Source organism: Pelobates fuscus, chromosome 1, assembly GCF_036172605.1.
Source record: "Pelobates fuscus isolate aPelFus1 chromosome 1, aPelFus1.pri, whole genome shotgun sequence".
Taxonomy (NCBI): Eukaryota; Metazoa; Chordata; class Amphibia; order Anura; family Pelobatidae; genus Pelobates; species Pelobates fuscus.
Window position 1 is genome coordinate 205295988 of NC_086317.1, and position 16844 is coordinate 205312831.

Genomic DNA, 16844 nt, shown 5'->3' on the forward strand with positions numbered 1-16844 from the left:
TGCCTCCTCCCCGCCGGTGGTTCGTTTGCTCCAGCGCTTAGTGCTATGGTGCCTGTGCCTTAACGTGTCATGTAGGGCGCTGCATGTTCCCGGGGTTCACAATGTAATTGCGGATGCTCTCTCTCATTCGCAGTGGTTGGAGTTCCGGGCAGCTGCGCCCCACGCTGATGAGGAAGGGTGCCGGTGTCCGGTGGAACTATGGTCCCTGGGCTTGACAGGCTGATGGACCTGGTTCGAGGGTCGGTATGGAGTTCCACTTGGGCGAGATACTCGAAGGTATGGGCGGGATGGCTCAAGTGGGAGAAAAGACTGGGGTTTTTCCAGGATACGCCCGCTCGATTGCAGGGTTTGTTACGGCTATTGGATACGTGGGTGTCGGCAAGCATGTCGCCTGGCTGGGCTGAGTTTTTTCTTTAAGCAGCGAGGGTGGAGGGACGTGACCAAGGAGTTTATGGTGCGGCAGGTGGTTAAGGGGCTGCGTAAGGGTCGGGTTAAGGTGGATACCCGGAGGCCGGTGTCGGGGGCGATCCTAGCGCAATTGTGCCAAGTGCTCCCGCAGGTGTGTTTTTCGGACTTCGAAGTGCGGCTTTTTCGCTTGGCCTTTTCGTTTGCTTTCTTTGGGGCTATGAGGATTGGGGAGTTGGTGTGTCCAAGCAGGGCAACCATTGGGGTTCTCGGATGTCAGGGACGTGCCTGACTGGGTTTCCTTTAAGATTTGCCGCTCCAAGACTGACGTGTTTGGTAAAGGTAAGTGGGTTCAGCTGGTGGCTGCCCCAGGGTTGGCCACCTGCCCAGTCCTGTCCTTCCGGTGTTTTGCAAGGTTCGCCCTGCACTGGCTGGCCCTCTGCAAGTGCACGAGGATGGGAGCTTCCTCTTCCATTTTCAGTTTGTCAGGGTGTTTCGGCTAGGGTTGGCTGCGTTGAGCGTGGAGGGTGCGGAGTTTGGGGGGCACTCCTGAATTGGCGCAGCGACGGAGACTTCTCGGCTGGGTATGCCAGATCAGGAGGTACAGAGAATAGGGAGGTGGGAATCCAGGAGGTTTGTCTCTTATGTGCGTCCTGTCGGTCTCCTGAGCTAGAATGTTTTGTTTTCCTCCCCAGGTCTGGTCCCCTGCAAGGTCTGGTTGATTGGCCACTCCTATATCCACTGGGCGCGGCAGAGAGCGGCAGTCCGGCCCGGAGGGCCAGAGGCATGAGGTGGGTCCGGCTCCTCTCCCGCTTGCTTGGGGCTCCATCAGTTTTGTCAATCTGTTTTTTTTTTATTGAGGCATAATAAAAGGGATACAGAATAGAGAGAAGGAAATGTGCGTTTAGAGTACAATATAGGGTTTAGTAACAGTGGTAGGTAACATTTCTATAACATTTGTGCCTCTTTTTTTTTTTATGTTTGTGGTTCAACGATGCTTTATGTAGACAGATTTAGGCATTATGCAATAAAACTTGTACATATTAAGGCCAACTAGTTGTGCAGGCTAGGATACTAAGACATGCTTGTAAACTGAGTGAGTAGTTGAACGGCTATGTATGTGTTGAGTCGCTAAATTCTTAGTATAACAAGCTAGATTGTCATGAAACAGGTCTGAGGTATGTATGCAATACAATAGTGGGTTCAATGGAGTAAGATACACATACATATACACAACTATCCATATATACAGGATGATAAGCAAACCAAGCTGGTATTTTAACTAGTGAGTTATACATACTGACACTGTCCCTGGCCCCTCCTTCCCCCGCTAGACTGCCCCATGTGTCTGTACCGGCTGGCTTGATATCAGAAAGAACAAGTGTGTCCATCGTGCTGCTGCCAGCCCTGCCAGTTGGAAAGTCTTTCAGGAACCGTGCTTGGCTGAGCTGTGAAACTACAGTATAGCTTGCAGGTGGGTCCAAGTTGGCAAGCCTCTTGGCTGGCAAGGTGGCAGTGCATTGTCCACAAGTGATCTTAGACGAGGGGTTGTGCATTCCGTCCGGTAGCAAGCTGTGACATCATCCCCTTCTCGTCTGTCCGCCTGTGGGACATGGGGAGCGTAGGTTCCAGGCCGTGTGTCAGCCTATTCCTCTGCTGGGCTTCTGTGTGGTAGGCACTTGGGGGTTGCGGCTTGTCGGCAGGAGTCGCAGTTGGCAGGCGGTCCCTCCCCAGCTCCAGGCTCCATGCAGGGTCAGCATCCGTAGGCTACTGACTCGAGGCCTCTGTGAGGCAGGGTCATTCCCATATTGGGCGCTGTGGTAAGGCCTGGTGATCTTCCGCCGCCAGCGGCGAGCGGCCTTACGGCGTCGTGGTCGATGCCTTGGAGGGAGTTCCCTCTCGACCCCAGACCTGGAAGGGCTCTTCTTTTGCTTAGCGCTAGTTTGGTGCGACGTTTCGCCCGGGATGGGCCTGCTTCGCCCCGCAATCTCACGCCCCTCCACCTCTCCATGTATAGATGGGGGGTGTTGGGCAGTTCTGCGTTCTATTTGTTCCCAGAAGCGGTGGAATAGAGCATCTAGCCGCTCGTGCAGGGTCTGCGCGGGCCTTTGAGTGGGAGCATGATCAGCCACGACCATCTCGTTCGGGCTGCAGGGGGACAAGTAGATCTGCAGCAGATTGTGAGCTGGTTCGGTGCGGACTGGGATAACCCCCGCCAGTCCAGAGGGGGTGGAACGCGGGCTTTGGTTGATAGCCACTGAGTTTGGAGGCGGCAGGAGAGCAGCCGTCTCCTCCGTGCCGTCCCAGTGTGTAGGCCGCGTGTTGGAGCCGGGAGGGAACGGATGACAAATCCACGTGTTTGGTGTCTAATGGTAGGTTTCAAGTTTCTCCGTCATTTGGCAGCCTGTGTGTGTCTAGATGACACACGTATCGGTGGAAATTTCGCTCAGTAAGTCGCTTGTCGCAGGAGCTCTTGCTACCCGCGTCCGCCTGGCTCGGCAGTCAGGCCCCGCCCCCCGGCTCCATCAATTTTGATTATCCATCTGGGGGGCAACGATCTGGGGACCGTGCCTGTGGGGGGCCTGGTGGACATGGTCAGGAGGGACTTGTCCCAGATCTTGATCATTTTCCCCAACGTATCCTTAATTTGGTCAGAGGTAGTGGCAAGGAATTTTTGGCGGCATGCCCACAGCCAGAGTGCGCTGGAGTGCAGCCGCAAAAAATTTAATCGGCGGATTGCGAAATTTGTAACAGGGGTTGGGGGAATTTCAATACGGTACCAGGTTTTTGAAAAAAACTGCGGTGAACTTTTTTCGACCGGATGGGGTGCATTTGACGGAAGTCAGGCTCCACCTGTTTAACTTGGCGCTTCAAGAAGCTTTGGAACAGGCCATGGGGGGTTTGTCCTTGCCAAATAAGGGATGGTAGATTAGATGAAAAGGGGCATAATGGCCGGGTCTCATCCTCCCCCTGTCTCTTATAATGAACCTGGAGGAGGTACCAGGTTGGACGTGTCCCCACTGGGTTGCAAGTCGACCGGTGGGGAGCATTATGGTTGGGCCCCACCGAGCGGAAAACCGGCTGGTGGGGAGCCCTGAAAAGGAAGATGTTTTATTATGCCGAGGGAGGGAGGTGAGAGCCTTGGGGAAGTTAGATTGGCAAGGACAGTTTCTTGATTACTGTATGAAAAGTGTTTATGTTAATTTATTAATTAATTATTATGTTATACGTTTAAGGAGTTATACAGTATTTGGTTATGTTAATAAATGCTGTGGCCTGTTTTTTCCCAAGAAGTTGTCTGTCATTATTTGAAGGGGTAAGTTATGGTTTTATGGGGGGATGAGGGGAATGCTCTCCAATGCCCACTATGTTCATACATGGCCCCAGGGAGAGTGCGCAGCTTAGCGGACAGGGGCACATGTATGAGTGTGGGATGGATGATGCATGATTGGCTATGTGCTACGTGTGGGAGTGTGAGATGTGAGGAAATGGGTGGTGACAAAGCAGACTGACCTCAGTGCCACTTAGGAGCCGGGCCAGCAACAAGTTTCCCGCCCACCCTCGAGGCGGGGGCATGTCCTTGCCAAATAAGGGATGGTAGATTAGATGAAAAGGGGGATAATGGCCGGGTCTCATCCTCCCGCTGTCTCTTATGGTGAACCTGGAGGAGGTACCAGGTTGGACGTGTCCCCACTGGGTTGTAAGTCGACCGGTGGGGAGCATTATGGTTAGGCCCCAACGAGCGGAAAACCGGCTGGTGGGGAGCCCTGAAAAGGAAGATGTTTTATTATGCCTAGGGGGGGAGGTGAGAGCCTTGGGGAAGTTAGATTGGCAAGGACGGTTTCTTTATTACTGTATGACTGTATGAAAAGTGTTTATGTTAATTTATTAATTTATTATTATGTTATACGTTTAAGGAGTTATACAGTATTTGGTTATAAATTAGAGGAAATGAGGGAGAAACTTTCCTGAACAGGAAGTAAATCCCTATAAAACCAGTACACCAGTGGAACACTATATAAATCACATTAAAAGTGTATCTCGGACACGGTGCAAACCACATAGAAAAATAATAAACAAGTTTATTGATAAAAAAATAATTAAAGGTAGCACCACTTGCCTAAGTACATTAGACTGATCAAACAGTCATTGTGGACAAAACACAAAAAAAGACAGACTCCAGCTTCATATGGCGTAACTAGATTATATGGTACAGTTTGACATTAGAAATAATAACTCAATGGCTAGGAGTGTAGCAACAGTATTTGGTTATGTTAATAAATGATGTGTCCTGTTTTTCCCAAGAAGTTGTCTGTCGTTATTTGAAGGGGTAAGTTATGGTTTTAGGGGGATGAGTGGAATGCTATCCAATGCCCACTACGTACATACAGGTGGCAAACCTAAGAGTAGTGTTCAAAAATTTTTTCACAAATATTTATATTTTATTTTTATTTTTAAATGGGCCTGGGCCTGGGCCTGGAGCTGCAGCTCCATCAGCCCCTACGTTAATCCAGCCCTGACAGTTCATACAAAAACAATACCAAGATGGCACTGGTAAGCTGTTTTAAAAAATAAATGTCATTGATTAGTAATTTTGAGACAACAGATACACTGGTCAGCAATTTGGGCACAAAAATGGCTATTTGGACACCAAAGTGGCACTGATATGATGGGGACAAAAATATTTTAAAACTAAGATGGCACTGATTAGCTATATTGGGACAGAGAGATGGCACTGATGAGCTATTTTAAGACAAAGATGGCACTGGGAAGCTGTATGTATGCAAATATAGCACTAATAAGCTTTTTGCGAGCATAACTGGCATTGTAGGAAGTGGGTGACATGTGACCTGGGTTGAGGGTGTGTGGTTTCCATAGAAATTGAGTGTGGTTAGAAGTATTATGTTTGTAAAGGGAGGAGTTAGCAATATAGCCACATCCACCAGTGGCACCAAAAATATTCTTTCACCCAGGCATCAGTGACCCCAGGATCGACCCTGGGTCAGTGTGTGTGTGTCTGTATGGGTCATTGTGTGTGTCTGTGTGGGTCAGTGTCTGTGTCTGCATGGGTCATTGCGTGTGTCTGTATGTTTGTGTCTGCATGGATCAGCGTGTACATATGGGTCAGTGTGCGTCAATCTACGTGGGTTAGTGCGTGTGTCAGTTTGCATGGGTCAGTGTGTCTATATGTGTGTGTCTGCATGAGGTCAGTGTGTCTCTAGCTGTGTGTGTCTGCATGGGGTCAGTGTGTGTCTATATGTGTGTGTCTGCATGAGGTCAGTGTGTCTCTATATGTGTGTGTCTGCATGGGGTCAGTGTGCGTCAGTCTACATGGGTTAGAGCGTGTGTGTCAGTTTGCATGGGTGTACTTGAGTCAGCATGTGTATTAGTCTGCATGATTGGGTGGAGCAAACGGGGCAGCAAATTTTTTTTTGCCTAGGGCGGCAAAAATGCTAAATATATATGCTAAATATAAAAAGCTAAGGTGCTATGGAAAAATGCAAAGTTCTAATCGTAATGTTAGCGTATAAAGTTTTTATTTACTTTGATATGCTAGTAAAACACTTCAATTCAGCTGTGCATTCTGCAGTAATTTAACCCCTTAACCCCTTAAGGCCGAGTGACGGACCTCGTCCGTCACGCGGTAAAATTAACCTCAGATCGCAGCAATCGCGGCGATCGTGGGGTTAATGGTGCTTTGGTCTGCCTCTGAATTAGAGGCAGACCAGGAGCACCGGATCGGGCTGTCCCAGTACATGTGCCCGCTCTGACAGCATGTCAGAGCGAGCACATGTGCTGTGTATACTTACCTTCCGCCTCCCTGCACTTCCGGGTTCAGTGTGAAGTGCAGGGAGACGGATCAGTGCTGAAAAAAAAATAAAGTTTATTTAAAATCCCACCCCCCTTTACCATTTTAATAAAAAAAATTAACTCCTTCTCTGACAAATGATCACTGACTACAGTGATCAATTGGCAGGGATTGCATTTTAATATGATCTGATTTTTTTTTTTTTTATCCCTGAGGGTTAATTCTTTTTTTTTTTTTTAACCCTCAGGGGTTAAATGTATTTTATTAATTAATTTAAGTATTTTAAAATTATATATTTAGCTAGCTGGGGAGGGTGGAAGTTAGTGGGGAATTGGGGGATTTGGTGTTAGGCTAACTAGGGGTTAACGTTAAAAAAAAGTTTTAAAATAAGCTTTAAAAAGTTAAAGATTAAGTTAAAAAAAGTTTTAATAACGTTTAAGTAAAAAAAAAAAACACCCCCCTTTACCCAGTCCAAATAAAAATTAACCCCTTCCCTGCCAGTCGATCACTGCCTACAGTGATCAAAACACAGATCACAGTATTATACTGTGATCTAATTTTTTTTAACCCCTGACGATTAACTTTTATTTATTTTTTAATCCTCAGGGGTTCAATTTATTTAATTAACTAATTTAAATATTGTATAATTAAATATTTTTTTTCTAGGTGGGGTGGGTGGGAGCTATGGGAAAATGGGGAATTTACAGTTAGTGCTGCTTACTGCTAGTTAGGGGTTAATGGTAAAAAAAAAAAGCTTAGAAAAATGTTAAATCTGTAAAAAAAAGTTTTAAGAAAGTTTAGGAAGTTTAAAAAGTTTAAAAAAATTAAATTAAAAACAAACTAGAGAAAAAATGATCCCACGCTAAGGTTCAAAATATGCCTTTTGAATTACCCCAGGGTGTATTCTTTAATAAATAGTATGTGTTTGTGGGGAAGTTTCAATAACCAACCATCTAAACTACTCAAAATTGGAACATGGACACAGCGTAAAACTTCAAAGTTAGAAAAAACTGAATGACTGCGTCTCAAATGTGCCCCTTCAACATCCACATATACCTGGCAAAGGTACATGCGGGGGTATTGCTGTACTCAGACCACATAGCTGAGCAACATATGAAGTATTATATAGTCGTAGCACACATAAGGTTTGCAAAATATACTGTGCAAACTCACTTTGTGTGTCAAAAAGGCAGAAAAAACGCTTATTACCACTACACCTGGTACAAGCTAGCGGAAAAATGATCCCACGCTAAGGTTCAAAATATGCCTTTTGCTACCTGGGATCAGTGTATGGATAGGCAGGGATGGCTCTGTATTGGCTTACTAGGATGTATTGCAAATTCTCACCTTGGTTTCACTTAATAGTAATATTAGACAGAGGGAGGACTGGGGATGCCTGTTCCCAACCCTCCCAACCCCCGCACCCAATACCGAAGCTCTGCCCTGATCGATTCCTGTGGTGGGCCGTGAGAGGATGAGATACCTCAAATCTGTAGCACCTTGGGGAATACAGAAAGGCCGTTTTCACTCCTGTACGAGGTACCATTTCTGGGTTTGTTTGTTTATGGTTTTGTTATAGTTTTTGTTTTTGTTTTTTTGGTAGGCCAGTATTTTTATCCGTACACACATAAGCTCGGGTTAAATCTGAATGTATTTATCAAAATGCTGCGCAAGTTACAGCTCTGATCCCCTTCCTGCTGGTTGCATTAGGTACTTGTACCTTGCTTAAATCAAGGAAGGAGGGGAAAGGGGGAAAGGGAAAAGAAAAAAAGAGGAAAGGAAAGATCTTTATTAACATATATATTAACCAAGGACAAGTCTAATGCAATCAGAACTTGCATACCTGTTGACTTATACCGCAAATGTAGAGGTACTAACCTATGCAATGATCCCTTTTTGTAATGATTAACGCTATGTCAAAAATACCAAACCGATAAACACAGAATGTCAAAAAAAAAAAGTTAACCCATGACTAACTAAGCATTTGAAACGGTGCAGATAGCTTGCAATATATGACTAAATATAGCACTATGATTTCAAGCAAAATTGTTTTAGACAGCATGTATAACCTGATTGTTACTGGTATTCTGTTATGCCTGTCTATGTTTACTCTTGAATTTCTTATTAAAAAAAAGTGCAATATATCTTAAATCTGACACCAAAATGTCACCAATTGTCGACTACTACAACATTCTCTGTCAGTATTGAAACTTGTAATCATCTATGCACTTTCAAAAATAAAGAATTATAAAAAAAAAAAAAAATATGCCTTTTGAAATACCCTGGGATGTCTTCTTTAAGAAATGGTATGGCTTTATGGGGTATTTGGATCATATAGCCTGGTAAAATACTCTAAAATGGGACATGGGCACAGCGTAAAAATGTAAAGTTTGAAAAAAAACTGGAATGGCTGTGTCCCAAATGTGCCCCTCCGATGTCCACATATACCTGGCAAAGGTACATACGGGGGTATTTTTGTACTCAGCCGACATAGCTGAACAACATATAAAGTATTATAGAGTGGTGGTACACATAAGGTTTGCAAAATATACTGTGCAAACTCACTTTGTGTGTCAAAAAGGCAGAAAAAACGCTTATTACCACTACACCTGGTACAAGCTAGCGGAAAAATTATCCCACGCTAAGGTTCAAAATATGCCTTTTGAAATACCCTGGGGTGTCTACTTTAAGAAATGGTTGACCTTTGTGGGGTAGTTTGAATTTAAAACCTGCGAAGATGCTTGGAAATTACACATAGGCCCAGCGTCAAAATTCAAAGTTCTGTAAAAACTGATATGGCTTGGTCTCCTATATGGCACTGTAGCTTCACAAAATAGTGCCAAAGACATTCATTGGGGATGTCTTTTTACTCAGAAGACTTAGCTGAGCATAATTTGGGGGTTTTGAACTTAGTGGCACATATGAAATATACAAAATGCCCAGCAAAAATGCAATCCGTATGTAAAAAAATGCCCCAAATTATTTTTTACCACATACTTTGGCATATATTGCTGAAAAAATGGGGGCATGCTAAGGCACAATATGCACCTTATGATATACCCTGGAGTGTCTACTTTTACAAATGGTAGGTCTTTGTGGGGTTTTTTTGAACAGTCAAACTGTTATAATACCCCAAATGGAAGCATAGGCTCATTAAATCCGTCTCTCAAAATTCTACTGTGAATACTGAAAAGGACAGGTCTCCTGTATGGCACTGTAGCTTCACGAAATAGTGCCATAGACATACAATGGGGGTGTCCTTTTACTCAGAAGACTTAGCTGAGCATAATTTGGGGGGTTTGAATTTAGTGGCACATATGAAATATACAAAATGCCCATCAAAAATGCAATCCGTATGTAAAAAATGCACAAAATTATTTTTTACCACATACTTTGGCATGTAATGGTAAAAAAATGGGGGCATGTTAAGGCACAATATGCACCTTATGAGATACCCTGGAGTGTCTACTTTTACAAATGGTAGACCTTTGTGGGTTTTTTTTGAACAGTCAAACTGTTATAATACCCCAAATGGAAGCATAGGCTCATTAAATCCATCTCTCAAAATTCTACTGTGAATACTGAAGAGGACAGGTCTCCTATATGGCACTGTAGCTTCACGAAATAGTGCCAAAGACATACAATGGGGGTACCGTTGTACTCAGCAGAAGTAACTGAACACATAATAAAACTTTGTACAGGAATAGCACACACCAACTTTACAAAATACACATGAGAAGTTCTTTGTTATAAGTTTGTGTGCGAAAACCCCCAAAAAACACAATTTTACTCCAATATTTAGCAGAGGTTGGCGGTAAAATGGCTACGTAGAAAGTGTCAAAACAACCTTAGGTAAATAGCCTGTGGTGTCTACTTTATATAAATATATACTTTTGTGTGGCAATTTTGTTTTCTTTTATGGCTATTAAGCTTACAAGACAAACATACCAAATTCTAAAATCGCTCCACATTAAAAGTTTATTTTACTCCTTGTGCTTTGTGACCTGTAACTACCAAAAAAAACCTTAAAATCACAGACACATTATATATTCTGTAAATCAGAACAACTAAATGAATTTATTTTTAATTACTTTCCTTAACCTGCACTAATTGTGCACACATTATTATTGCAAAAAAAACACAACATTTTTCATTTTTTTTTCATTTTTCTGTATTTTTTAATAATAAATAAGCATTTATGTATATATATGTTACATCAAATTAAAGCCCTTTCTGTCCTTTAAAAAAACGGTATATAATATGCGTTGGTGCAATAAATTAGTCAAATGACAATTGCAGTTGAACGCAAACAGCAAAAAATGCCGTTGTCATTAAGGGAAAGACAAGCTTCCGAAGCTCTGTCCTTAAGGGGTTAAGGACGGAGCCAAATGCACACGTTGTGAACGAAACAAAATGTAAACAAAAGCTGGCATTTGCGCTATATGTCTGTCCAACCGTAATTCACCTCTTTCATATTAAATGCACCCCCCTTATTATATATCATTTTATTCAGGGGAAACAGGGCTTTCATTTAATATCAAATATTTAGCTATGAAACATAATTTAATATGAAAAAAATGGGAGAAAATAAGAAATTTTGTTATTTTTTTAGTTCTACATGACATTTTAACTGTCAACGTCATAATACTGTTTGCTTTTACTGCAATAAAATACACATATTTGTATTCAGCAAAGTCTCACGTGTAAAACAGTACACAAACACTGGCCAAAGTTAGCGTTAGTATTTGTTTGTGTGTGAAAAATGCAAAAAACGCCAATTTTGGCTAGGGTTTGTGACTAAGTGGCTACTATAAAGACTGGACATACCCCGTTTGCAATACCTTGGGTTGTCTACTATTGCAAATGGTATGCCATCATAGGGGTAATTTTCATTCTTGGGCTACCATAGGGTCTGAAAGGCAACGTACCCAATCTGGCAAATTTTAATGTGAAACACTAATATTTGTGTTCAGCAAAGTCCCCCGAGTAGAACAGTACCCCCCATGTACAGGTTTTATGGTGTCTTGGAAAGTTATAGGGTTAAATATTGTGCTAGCAAATTAAATTCCCTTTACTTTCGGCATGGGTTGTCAGGCAGGTCCCGCTAATTGTAAATAATTAAGATACCCAATTATGTAAAAATATTACATAAATATATATGTAGAATTAATATATGTATATATATATATATATATATATATATATATATACGTATGTGAATATATATATATATATATAATTTTTCTAAAATATTTTTATTTATATATGTATATATATAGTGATATTTAAGTATATATTTATGTATATAGATATATATATTATTTCGTTCTACGTGTTTTTGATATAAATATATATATTAATATTACAATACAGTTAGAACGAAATAACATCTATATATTTTTTAATTATTTTTTTAATTATTTTATTTATTTTATTTTTTAACGTATTTACATATTACATTTTTTTATATTATATATAAATATATATATAACAATAATTCTATATATATTTAATCAGTATCAGTCTACGTGTAATTTGATATTAATATATATATATATATATATATATATATATAATTATATATATATTAATAGTGAAATACACCTATACAGTGTACGTGTGTGTATGTATATGTGTATATATATATACTTAGATCATATATATATATATATATAATATATATATATATATATATGATCTAAGTATATATTATTATTTTTTTACACTTTTAACATTTATTTTATTTTATTTTCAGCCAGTAGGGGGACCACCTGTCATTACAGGCAATCCCCCTGCTGGCAATACAGAAGCCAGCTATCCCTGCCATGTGATTGTGAGGTCCTCGCAAGGACCTCACTCTCACATGGCCGGGGGGGACCGGAGGAGGAAGATCTGCCGCGGGGGGGCTCCCTGGGAGTCCCCCCAACCGCGATCGCCGGCACCGGGTAAGTAAGGAAAGACCGGAGGGCGTACTATTACGCCCGGCGGCGTTTAGAGCCGCCTTTAATAGGACGTAATAGTACGCCCTCCGGTCTTAAGGGGTTAATAAATAGTATAATAATAAAAAAGACCAATAGTAGCACAGAGACTGGCCCTGTATATGTTTGAATAGAGCTCTCATATCCCCTCTGAACTGTAGATTTTTAGAAAACTTGTGCCACATGTATGCAGATGAACAGAAAGAATGCGAAAACCCATGGGTGGCAAGGTGTCCAATGATTTTCAGATCAATCCGCTGACAGGTTTCCAGTCATTTCTGGGATTTCTATCACCACATCTTGGACATTTTGACATTCAGTGGAGTCTTGTGTATCGGGTGAATTTTTCTTGCACTGTCCATTAATGCAAGGTCTTACTATGGCAGGTAGTTCCATCTCTATAGTACTGGAGTTTTCCTCAGTTCCTGACGGGTTTTCATCTACTACTGCATTGTTTATTGGCATGTCTTGTGCATCTTGGAATTCAGCTGAGTCTTGTGTAGCTGGTGCCCTTTTCTTGCACAAACCATTCTGAGAAGGTTTTACAAAGGCCAAGCATATAGCACCAAGTGCCATCCCGACAGCACTGAAGTAGAATGCAGACCCATAATATTTTGTTTTGTCCACCAGTAAACCTAAATAAAAGAAAATAAAACAAAAAAGTAGAAACATTACTTTCAGCCATATAATCTTCTGCAGACATAGCTTGTACTTATGTTAACCCCTTAACGCCGTTACGGCGTTCTATGCCGTCCCGCATTAAATGGGCTTTAAAGCCGTTGCGGTGGCAGAGAACGGCTTAAGCCCCCAGCAGCTACGATTTACTCACCTCCGCCGCGATCCTCTTCTGGAGGGCTGCCTGACAGCCCAGGCAGCCCTCCCGCGGCAAATGAAGCCCCCGGGGGCCATGTGATCACTCTCAAAGAGCTATCACATGGCCCCCTATAGCTGGTTGTGGATCTGCCAGCAGGGGTACTGTCTGGAGTGTCAGACAGTCCCCCTGCTGGTGGATAGTGTTGGTAACAAAATACACTTAGAATGACATTCTATATCTATCTATCTATATATAAAATACAAATAACCGCAAATATATATATATAGATAAATATATATAATTACATAAATAACTACATAAGTGTACACGTAGACTTTAAATACATATATATGTATATATATTAAAATTCTATGTGTATATTTAAGTAATATTTTAACATAATTATGTGATTTAATTAGTTAAAATTTGATTGACATACCTGACAACCCAGGCAAAAAGTGCAGAGTGCATTTTTCACACATGATCGGCACTTTTACTGACGATATTATTGTTGTAATACAAGTTACCATTTTGAAACACTAACATTTGTATTCAGCAAAGTCTCCTGAGTAAAACAGTACCCCCTCATGTACAGGTTTTATGGTGTTTTGGAAAGTTAGAGAGTCAAATATAAGGCTTGCATTTCATTTTTTTCGCATAAAAATTTGCCAGATTGATTATGTTGACTTTTGAGACCGTATGGTAGCCCAGGAATAAGAATTACCCCCATGATGACATACCATTTGCAAAAGCAGACAACCCAAGGTATTGCAAACGGGGTATGTCCAGTCATTTTTAGTAGCCACTTAGTTAGAAACACTGGCCAAATATTAGTTTTTTGCTTTTTTCACACAAAAACAAATATGAAAGCTAACTTTGGCCAGTGTCTGTGACTAAGTGGCTACTACAAAAGACTGGACATACCCCACTTGCAATACCTTGGGTAGTCTACTTTTGCAAATGGTATGCCATCATGGGGGTAAATCTCATTCCTCGGCTACCACACGGTCTCAAAGGTAACATTACTAATCTGGCAAATTTCAATGTGAAAAAACTGAAAAATAGAATGTGCTATATTTGACCCTTTAACTTTCCAAAACACCGTAAAAACTGTTAATGGGGGCTACTGTTGTACTCGTGAGACCTTGCTGAATCCAAATATGTGCTTTTTTTGCAGTAAAAGCTAAAAGTATTATGACATTTACAGCTGAAATGTGAGGCAGAACTACAATTCTTTTTTAAAATGTACAATTTCTCACTGTTTTTTTGCTTTTATTCATAATAAATTATAAATATTTGATATTAAAAGAAAGCCCTGTTTCTCCTGAACAAACTGATATCTAATAAGTGTGGGTGCATATAATATGAAAGAGGTGAATTACGGTTGAACAAACATATAGCACACATTCCAGTTTTTGTTTACATTTTGTTTTGATCAGAACGTGTACTATTGACTTCGTCCTGAAGGGGTTAAACTAAACTTTTCACTCTATCTGTACCTCCATTAAAACTTCTCAGTGCTTCTGATACTTATCTTGCTACAAAAGGGATAGTACATGGCCTGATTTCCCAGGTGCCTACATTCCCATCAATATTTACAAAACGTTTAGACCTGCTGACTTTTAGCCAGCTATTTAACCCCTTCAGGACGGAGTCAATAGTACACGTTCTGATCAAAACAAAACGTAAACAAATACTGGAATTTGCGCTATATGTCTGTTCACCCGTAGTTCCCCTCTTTCATATTATATGCACTTATTATATATCATTTTTTTTTATTTTTTTTTAATTTGTAGTTCCGCCTCACATTTTAGCTGTACATGTCATAATACTGTTAGGTTTTACTGCAACAAAAAGCACATATTTGTAATCAGCGATGTCTCACGAGTACAACAGTACCCCCTATTAACAGGTTTTATGGTGTTTTGGAAAGTTACAGGGTCAAATATAGAACGTTCCATTTTCAAATTGAAATTTGCCAGATTAGTAATGTTACCTTTGAGACAGTGTGGTAGCCCAGGAATGAGAATTACCCCCATAATGGCATACCATTTGAAAAAGTAGACAACCCAAGGTATTGAACGTGGGGTATGTTTAGTCTTTTTTTAGTAGCCACTTAGTCACAAACACTGGCCAAAGTTAGCGTTCATATTTGTTTTTGTGTGAAAAAAGCAAAAAACTAATATTTGGCCAGTGTTTGTGACTAAGTGGCTACTAAAAATGACTGGGCATACCCCATTTGCAATACCTTGGGTTGTCTACTTTTGCAAATGGTATGCCATCATGGGGGTAATTCTTATTCCTGGGCTACCATACGATCTCAAAGGCAACATAACTAATCTGGCAAATTTCAATGTCAAAAAAATTAAATGCAAGCCTTATATGTGACTCTCTAACTTTCCAAAACACCATAAAACCTGTACATGAGGGGTACTGTTATTCTCGGGAGACTTCACTAAACACAAATATTAGTGTTTTAAAACAGTAAAACATATTACAACAATAATATAGTCCATAAAAGTGCCGTTTGTTTGAAAAAAATGCAAAAAACTTCACTTTTACTTAAAATATCATTGTTTTAATAAAATTTACCAGTTTTAAACACTAATATTTGAGTTCAGCGAAGTCTCCCGAGTAAAACAGTACCCCCTATGTACAGGTTTTATGGTGTCTTGGAGAGTTACAGGGTCAAATATAGTGCTTGCGAATTAAATTCGCTGCACTTTCTCCCTGTGTTGTCAGGCATGTCAATCAAATTTTAATTAATCAAATGACATAATTATGTTAAAAAATTACTTAAATATATACGTAGAATTTTAATATATATGCATTTATAGGTATTTAAAATCTACGTGCCTACTAATGTAATCTTTTATGTAATTATATGTATTTATCTCTATATATATATTTGCGGTTATTTGCATTTTATATATAGATAGATATATATAGAATGTCATTCTAATTGTATTATGTTACCAATATATATATATGAATAGCAAAATACAGTTAGAATGAAATTACATATGCATATATAATTTATTTTAAATTTTGTTTCAATATTTTATTTATTTATTTTATTATTTTATTTATTTATTATTGTAATTAGACGTATTTATATATAATATATGTGTATATATCTATTATATATATAATATATATATATATTATATATATGTAACGTCATTCTAAGTGTATTTTAATATTAATATATATATACTAATATTAATATTAAAATACACTTTGTATGACGTTACATATATATAATATGTATATATATTATACATATATATATATATATATATATATAAATACTTTTAATTTAATTTTACACATGTTTAATAATTTTTTTTTACTCTTCCTACCAGCAGGGGGACTGTCTAATATTTTAGACAGTCCCCCTGCTGGCAGATCCATAGCCAGCTATAGGGGGCCATGTGATCGCTCTTTGAGAGCGATCACATGGCCCCCGGGGGCCTCATTTGCCATGGGGGGGCTGCCTGGGCTGTCAGGCAGCCCCCCAGAAGAGGATCGCGGCGGAGGTAAGTAGCTGCGATCTTCTGGGGGCTTAAGCCGTTACGGCGTTCTATGCCGCCGCAACGGCTTTAAAGCCGCGACGGCATAGAACGCCGTAACGGCGTTAAGGGGTTAAACATATATTTCACAGAATTCTTAGCCCCAGTGTTTGCTCCATCAGTGCAAACATTCCTGCTTTTTTTTGTATAAAACTAGGACTAGGATTATGAACTAGTGAGCAGGCACTGAGTCAGATGTAATTATTACACATTCACACAGCGCCTGTTACTTGTGGAGTTTATAAACAGTTTTCCAGAGGATGCTG

The 16844-nt window shown here is 40.3% G+C and overlaps 1 protein-coding gene and 1 long non-coding RNA gene across 2 annotated transcripts in view; both read right to left on the bottom strand.

Moving 5' to 3' along the window:
• The window catches only part of LOC134591252 (uncharacterized), a 180735-nt gene extending 175595 nt beyond the window's left edge, over positions 1-5140 (bottom strand). Inside the window, exon 1 of the long non-coding RNA XR_010088061.1 lies at positions 5110-5140. This is a non-coding gene — a long non-coding RNA (uncharacterized LOC134591252). The remainder of the gene's footprint in view (positions 1-5109) is intronic.
• Positions 5141-12441: 7301 nt separating this feature from the next.
• The window catches only part of LOC134608731 (monocarboxylate transporter 7-like), a 32346-nt gene continuing 27943 nt past the window's right edge, over positions 12442-16844 (bottom strand). Inside the window, exon 5 of the mRNA XM_063451838.1 lies at positions 12442-12827. Coding sequence (XP_063307908.1) covers positions 12442-12827 — 386 coding nt within the window. The remainder of the gene's footprint in view (positions 12828-16844) is intronic.